General features: G+C 45.4%; 1 protein-coding gene across 1 annotated transcript; it reads right to left on the reverse strand.

Annotated features, from left to right (window-relative positions):
• Positions 1-2347: 2347 nt before the first annotated feature.
• On the reverse strand, positions 2348-8106 carry dnai2b (dynein, axonemal, intermediate chain 2b). The gene is made up of 11 exons (XM_028958756.1): positions 7867-8106; positions 7309-7470; positions 7055-7185; positions 5507-5649; positions 5304-5417; positions 5077-5216; positions 4880-5002; positions 4550-4773; positions 3146-3281; positions 2920-3066; positions 2348-2551 (listed from the first exon to the last, which is right to left on the reverse strand). The coding sequence occupies exons 1-11, from the start codon at positions 8047-8049 to the stop codon at positions 2348-2350; spliced, it is 1707 nt and encodes a 568-aa protein (XP_028814589.1). The 5' UTR covers positions 8050-8106.
• Positions 8107-8385: the final 279 nt, after the last annotated feature.

Consider the following 8385-nt stretch of genomic DNA (forward strand, 5'->3'; position numbering starts at 1 on the left):
GAGGTGGATCCTTTCCAAGTCACTTGGTAAGATCGCTCATCAAGGTAGGAAGCAAACCACTGCCATGCTGAGCCCCGAATTCCAAGCCTCTTCAGGATTGACAAGAGAGTCTTGTGGTTAACGGTGTCAAATGCAGCAGATAGGTCGAGGAGAATAAGAACTGATGACAGTTTTGCCAATCTGGCTGCATGTAGCTGCCCGGTAACCGCCAAAAGGGCAGTCTCGGTGGAATGAGCTGTTCTGAAGCCAGACTGGTTAGGATCCAGGAGGTTGTTCTGTGATAAATGGAGTGATAGCTGGTTGTAGACACAGTGCTCAAGGATTTTGGATAGAAATGAGAGGAGGGAAACTGGTCTGTAATTGTTAATGTCTGTAGGATCAGCAGTGGGTTTCTTTAGGATTGGAAGAACCCTTGCTGTTTTAAAGGCGGATGGTACGTGGCCAGATGAGATTGAGCTGTTAATGATATAGGAAATGAAAGGGATGAGGTCAGGGGAGATAGTTTGAAACATTGCAGAAGGTATTGGATCTAGTGGACAGGTGGTTGGGTTGCCTGTGGATATAATCTGAATGATTTCATCAGATGTGAGCTTAGAAAATTGATTTAGAGTAGTTGTCGAATTTTCAGAAGGAAGAGTAGGATTAGTGGTGGGGAATGTCTCACAGATTTTTTCAATCTTCCCTGTGAAGAAGTTGGCAAAATCATCAGCTGTTAATGAAGTTGGGGCAGGGGGAGTCGGGGGGTTGAGTAGGGATAAGAAGATGTTGTGGAGTTTTTGAGGGTTGTGGGCAGAGGCTTCTAGTTTTGCTTTGTAGAAAGCAGTTTTAGCAGTAGTGAGGTTAGTAGAAAATTTGCGCAGAAGATTCTGGTAATCCAGTAGGTCTGAGTCAAGTTGAGATTTCTTGTATTTTCTCTCCGCTGCTCGAAGAACTCTTTGATTGCTACACAATGTATCGTAGAGCCAGGGCGCAGGGGGAGAAGTCCTTTTGGGTTTAGTTGATAGAGGACAGAGTTGATCAATGGAAAGGGAAAGTGAGGTGAGGAGAGAGTTAGTAGAGATCTCTAGTGGTAAGGAGAGGAATGAGTCAGAGGTTGGGAGATGTGAAAGAATGCAGGAAGATACAGATGAAGGTGAGACAGTGTGAAGGTTTTGTCTAGTGAAGGATGGATGGGGGACAGTTGTGGATCCTGTAGGTACAGTGAGGGTAAAGGTCAGGAAGTGGTGGTCAGAGATGTGAAGGGGAGTGGAAGAAAGGTCAGAAGTTGGAGAAGGACGACTGAAGACCAGGTCCAAGACATTCCCTCCTTTGTGTGTGGGAGAGATGTTGCTGTTGGTCATGGAAAAAGAGTAGAGAAGGGGAAGAAGGCAGGATGATTGGAGCTGGGCTGATGGAAGGTTGAAGTCACCAAGGAGAGTTAGGGGGTTTCTAAAGAGAAAGTGCTGAGGAGAATGTCCAATTCATCTATAAAGGGCCCAAGTGGCCCTGGAGGGCGATATAAGACTATGAGAATGATGTTCACAGGAGAAGAAACTGAGACTGCATGGAATTTGAAAGAAGAGATGCTAAGATGTGTCAGAGGCATTGGTGTGAAGGACCAATTTCTAGATATTAAAAGGCCAGTACCCCCTCCTCTCCCAGTTTTTCTAGGAGTGTGGGAGAACGTGTAGGCAGAAGAGAGGGCAGCAGGTGTAGCTGTGTTCTGAGGGGACATCCAGGTCTCTGTTAGTGCCAGGAAGTTTAGAGAGTGGAGAGTAGTGAGACCAGAGATGCTTAAAACACAATCTACCTTTCAAACACACAACACAATTGATACTGCTACACAGTCCTACAGCTGAGCTTACAAATAGACAGTAAACTAAATCTAGATCCTACCTTTCCAGAAGAGACTAATACAATGATGGACAAGAAGCACTCTGAAGACTGATCTGACTCCACCTTCCCTATAAGTCCAGCCCCCTAATTTACACCTCAGGGAACCCGAAACTATCAGTGATTGACCATCTGAGTATGATAATGATGCCAATCACTTGGTGCTGCTTAAAACACAGACATCATCAGGGCCTGACCCTCAACCAATCAGAAACTTGACTGGACATGTGCTCTCCACCACCATCAGACCTCCCTGCCTTCAATATTTGTTACTGTTCCTAATTGTGCATTGTTTGCTTTTTTGTGTAGTACTGTGCGGTATTAAAGTCAGAACCAGGTTCTTCAGTTTAGAGCACCTGAACACCTAAGTGATCTGAACCATTTTTATTGAGCAGCTGTAGCTTATCAATTAATTTGTCAGAGTCAATAAAGAGCGATAAAAAAAACACATGAAATGCTTGCAGATGATCTTCTTTCATTCCGCTGCCATCCTCCCACCCTCCACCATGTGGAAGAAGTGCCTCTCAGCTCGTTCCAGCAGCTCCTTTGCTCGCTCCACCTTCTCGCTCTCCTTCCTCTCCTCCTCTTTGCTCTGCTCAGAGCGGCTGCGCTCCTTCAGCCGTATCTCCCGCTGCTGCTCTTCCAGAATCTTCGCCCCCTTCGTCTCCCTCTCGAACATCTGTGAGGAACACAGAGAGGTCAGTGAATTTTGAAAGTGAAATGATTGTCACACGTGATACACAGCAGCACAGCACACGGTGCACACAGTGAAATTTGTCCTCTGCATTTAACCCATCACCCTGAGTGAGCAGTGGGCAGCCATGACCGGCGCCCGGGGAGCAGTGTGTGGGGACGGTGCTTTGCTCAGTGGCACCTCAGTGGTACCTTGGCAGATCGGGATTCGAACCAGCAACCTTCTGATTACGGGGCCGCTTCCTTAACCACTAGGCCACCACTGCAGATGTGCGACCGAGGCCCATCACTAAACCATTACAGACGTGGGACATCATAACTGATGGCGATGATGATGATGTGGGGTGAACTGACCTCGGACGCCAGAGCCTTCTCATTACGCTGCAGGGTGCAGAGACCAGACGAGATCTCCAGCAGCGTTGTGGTTCCCTGCTGAGAACCGCAGGCCAGGAAATGTCCGTTATCCTGAACCCGCAAGCTCCACAGAGCCTCATCACACACCTGTATACACACACACACACACACACACATTGAGAAAATGTGACCCTATCTTTCAGTAGGCGGAGCTCATGGGACCCACCTTTAAACTGAGGGTGGGGTCTTTCTGGTTGAATAAAAAATCCCACACGTCTAAAGTTCCGTCCATCTTCACAGTGAAGAAGACAGAGGGACGAACGGGACTCCAGCAGCCATCCAACAGGTGGACCCTGTCAGACCTGCATGAGCAGAACATCAGAGACGTTGCCACTAGGGCAGCAACTATCGAATATTTTTGGATTAGAGTATTCTGTGGATTTTTTTTTTTTTAATCGGTTAATCGAGTAATCTGATAACTCCCAACTTTTGATTTTTAAACAACTCTATCAATAGCGTGTTATGCAACATGAAAATCCTCTTAAAATGAGCAAGAAATTGGCTGTGATTCCTCATAAAATTATTTTTATTTTTTTTAAACTCCATACTTTTATTAGATCAAAGCTTAAAACCTTTGGGTTACTGGCTCCAGAACTAAGCCCATTTCAATCTTTCTGTGAAACATTCATGATGTACATGACAAGAAACTATGAAACATAGGTTAGTCTATTTGTCCTTTATTTTTTTATTTTAATTTTAAAAAGGGAAAAGGGGTGTACCCCCTGCTATAGCCCATCTGAGAATAAAGAGTGGACAAAAAAGTATAAAAGTACAAAATAGTAAAAAGAAAATATATTTAAAAAAATTAAAGTATTACTAATAATCCAACATAAACAATACAGTTCGGTTTCCAGTGTATCCAGATGAGGTAGGTAGGTAGAATGTTTGTCTTAGTGCATGTGTGTGCAATGCATGTGCAAGCCTGCCCCGCTGTGATGTACAACAAATGTTATAAACTGGCCCAAAAGTAAATCTATATACTGATGAATGTAGATCTGTCCATCTGTTGCATTTATTATTACTACCTTATGTATGGGGAAGGCGTGTTTTGAGATGTAACCTATCAGTGTGTGTGTGTGTGTGTGCGCGTTCTTTCTTGCTACTTATGCCTCGTCACTATCGACTCATAACACAAATAATTACAAATAATGTACGTTCTAACGATACCTTGTAGAAGAAGAATCTTTCGGTTAAGGTGCTGTAGTATTGACAAAGTGCTATTATGGTAAGCTGGGTCCGTTTTACAGTGTATACACCGCTCTACGTTGTCCACCATATGCAGCATAAATGGTCCCACACTTCAGACACAGCGGTATCTTCATTTTCCACCAATAAATCGCGCCTCCTTAAATCTTTTAAAATCGCATCAGTTAAAACAATGATACCGGAGTGGCGCAGCTCCGCACTGCGTAGCTCCGCGGCCGTGATACAGTAATTAAACGGAGCCTCGAGGCAAAGAATTTTCCTCGAATATTTTTTGTAATCGAATCATTCGAGTTACTGGAATACTCGTTTCAGCTCTAGTTGCCACGCTCTGCTCTCATGCTCCGTTGAAAAAAAAAAGCCCCACCTGGTCGACATGATGGACGATTCTTTCACGTCCTCAGACCAGATGCGCGCCGTCCAGCCTGCCACAGTCAGGAAGTACTTTGGGAAGAACGGGTTCCTCTGCAGGGCATAGATGGAGCCGTTGTGGCCGCTGTACGTGCACACGATCTTCTCAGCCGGGGTCTTAGCCTTGCGGTTACAGGAGACCACCAAGCCCTGCTTCGTCCCCACCATGAACTTGGTGGGCTGTGAGGACGGATATTACAGTCCAATATTACAGAAGCAGTTCTCCTGGGTCTATAATATGTCGGAAAGCAGTCAGACCATAAAGGATCCATGAACATGGAACTACCATTGTGGTCTCAAACTCAAGTGAGAGGCAGCCCAGGGCGTGGCCAAGGTCCCCCTTCCTGCTGAGATCCAGGACCAGCTTCTCAGTCGGTTCGCTCAGCTTCCGAATGTCCCACCACAGAACCTGGACACAGCCAGACGTCAGGGAACAGGAAAGAAACCAACATCGCTGTCCAGTGCTCAGTTGACCGCACTGACCTGTCCGTCAGTGGAGCCAGAGAAGGCTTCGGTCCCCGTCTTTGACTGCAGCCAGATGACCTTGTAGACTGGCTCTCTGTGGCTGACCTCGATGGGTGACGTCTCCACGGGATGGCTACCCTTTCGGGTGTCCCAGTATGCTGCTCATGGATAGAACGTGTGGTCACCTCCAGATAGCCCAGGGCCACATGACCACAGACTGGGACAGGGTTCCCTCACGCACTCACCAATCTGCCCATTGTAACCACCACCCAGCAGGATGTGGGAGTCTTTAGGGTTGTACTCCAGGCAGACGAGTGGAGATGCTGGTTTCAGACTCATCTCAGGTCTGCTGTGGTTCTCTGGAGGAGGAGCATGAAGAACAGCAGCAGAACTTCACAAGCAGCTCAGTACGGGACAGTAATGATCTGACTCTACATGAGAAGCCTACCCAGATCCCAGATGTAGGAGTCGTAGCTCATGTTTGGAGGGGCCCTTTGGAAATCCAGGCAGGAGTATGCTGCCGCCAGCTTGCACCCGCCCGCCGGGCTCCAGGACAGGGCGGTGACCCAGCGCTTCACTGCACCGGGGTCTCTGGGGGTCACAGCCGAGCACAAAATATTCAGGCTGTAGCAATGCTAACAAAAAATCATATTATTACAAAAAAATTTGTGTGAGTAAAATAAACAATCGGGACGCTATGATGGAAGGTAATCCGTAAGTAATAAATAATAATAAATAATTTGTTTACTAATAAATAATATAAATAGTCGAGTCGCTATAATGGAAGGTAATCTGTTAAAAATAAATTATAATTAATAATGTGTTTAATAATAAATACGATAAATAATCGAGTCGCTATGATGGAAGGTCATTTGTTAAAAATAAATAATAATTATCAATTTGTTAAATAACAAATAAGATAAATAGTCAAGTCGCTATGATGGAAGGTAATCTGTTAAATTATAAATAATAATTAGAGGTGGGCATAGATTCATTTTCTTAATCTAGATTAATCTCACTGTAGTCTTGAAATTATCTTAAATATAATTATATTAATCTTAAAAATAAATTTTCCCTGAAGCAAACCCGGCGGCTTCATAGCTGCATCCATGTTTCCACAATTTCTAGAGCTGTGCGATTCATGACTCATTGCCTGGATCCTTTAAATGACTCATGAGTCACGAATCTGAGGTCTCCATTGAACCGAATCCTTCGAGTCCTAACTACACCGTGTCTAAACTCCAATATATTATCTTACATGAGTCCGGTTGTAGAGGAAGTTAACCGCCAGGAGCGCTAACCCGCTCTCTGATCCGGGTGCGTACTGACTCAAGTGACTCAAGCGACTCACACACCCGGATCAGTTTAGTGAGTGACTCAGAGGGAGCCGAATCCTAAAAAGGATCCGAGTATTACAGCTCTAGAAATTTCACAGTTCGAAGACTCGTTCTCGCCCCCTACAGTGCAGGTATACATCCGCTAGGTATACAAAATAAAAAATAAAGGTCTTAAGGAAATAAGAAACTAAAAGACACAAGAAAGAAGAAATATACTTATATATCTAGTGTAACCATTTAACTCCGGCACAATAGCTTGCTTAGTATAGACCCAGCTCCCAACCCAACTTTGTGAATAGATTAACGGCGATATATTTTTTTTAATCATATTTACATTTACGGCATTTATCAGACGCCCTTATCCAGAGCGACTTACAATCAGTAGCTACAGGGACAGTCCCCCCCTGGAGCAACTTAGGGTTAAGTGTCTTGCTCAGGGACACAATGGTAGTAAGCGGGATTTGAACCCGGGTCTTCCGGTTCATAGGCGAGTGTGTTACCCACTAGGCTAATACCACCCGATAATAATTAGTTAAGGTAATCTGTTAAAAATAAATAATAAGTAATAATTTGTTAAATAGTATAAATAATGGAGTTGCCATTATAGAAGGCAGGTAATATATTTCCTTGTGCTGGTTTTATTCGTAATCTACGTTCACCTGAACACACTGATGGTTCTGGCCACCGGCTGTTCCTGCTCTTCCTCTTCGTCGTCTTCCTCCTGCCCCTCTGTGAAGTACTCCTGGTAGATGTCCACCGCGTTGTTCTGTTTTATGTAGTGCTCCATGATCTGTAGGAGGAGACTGGCTGTTCAGAACCTGCTGAGCCTGGACCAGCAGCACGTCACTGGTGTGGACATGGATCTCGGCTCTGGACAGAGCAGAACCTGAAGAGTTCCTCTCCTGACACTCACACTGCCGAGCCGCACTATGGCGCTGCGGTAGTGCTCGTCCTTCTCCACCTTCTTTCTGTAGCGCATGGTCTGCTCCATGTCCAGCGGGTTGATGTCCTTCGGCCAGCCTCCTTCCACATGGTTCATCCCCCGAGCCTCCGACTCCAGGCGCTCAGTGTTCACCTGGAGAGGAAGAGTCGTCATCATCGTCATTATCATCATCATCGTCATCATCATCATAGTCATCATAATCATCGTCATTATCATCATCATCATATTCATCATAATCATCATCATCGTCATAGTCATCATCATCGTCATTATCATCATCATATTCATCCAAATCATCGTCGTAGTCATCATCGTCATCATCATCATATTCATCATAATCATCATCATCGTCGTAGTCATAATAGTCATCATCGTCATCATCATCATATTCATCATAATCATCATCATCGTCGTAGTCATAATAGTCATCATCGTCATCATCATCATATTCATCATAATCATCATCATCGTCGTAGTCATAATAGTCATCATCGTCATCATCATCGTCATGCTGTTTACTGCGCTGACCTCGTGCTCGGACCACTCTGGACCGCACTGGACCTGCGCGGGAAGCGGGTTCCGCTCCACGAACTCGGCGCGGAGCCCCGCGTCCGGCAGGATGTCGACGATCAGCTCCGCCGGACGGTCGGAGAAGTGGCAGGGGCGGCCGAACTCGCGCCTCTTGCGGGTGTAGACGAAGACGTGCTCCATGCCGGCCTTTACTCCGCGTTTACTCCGCCGCGGTTCGCTGCTGTAAACAGAGGCGCCGTCTCCCAGCAACAAGCCCCGCCCCTCAAGCCCCGCCCCGAGCCAGAGCGTCCCGACTCAGCTCACGTCACAATTACTAGGGCTTATATAAAATAGAATAGAATAGAATAGAAAATAATAGAATACAGCGCCTTTGATTGTCACTATACGCAGGTACAATGAGATTAAATATGCAAAATGTACAAAAATACAATACAATAACGGCGAAGGATTACAAAGTGAAGCGTCAACGTCATATATACATATGTGAAGAATAAATAACCGAGTTTCGGCTTTATT

Source organism: Denticeps clupeoides, chromosome 17, assembly GCF_900700375.1.
Source record: "Denticeps clupeoides chromosome 17, fDenClu1.1, whole genome shotgun sequence".
NCBI classification, from domain to species: domain Eukaryota; kingdom Metazoa; phylum Chordata; class Actinopteri; order Clupeiformes; family Denticipitidae; genus Denticeps; species Denticeps clupeoides.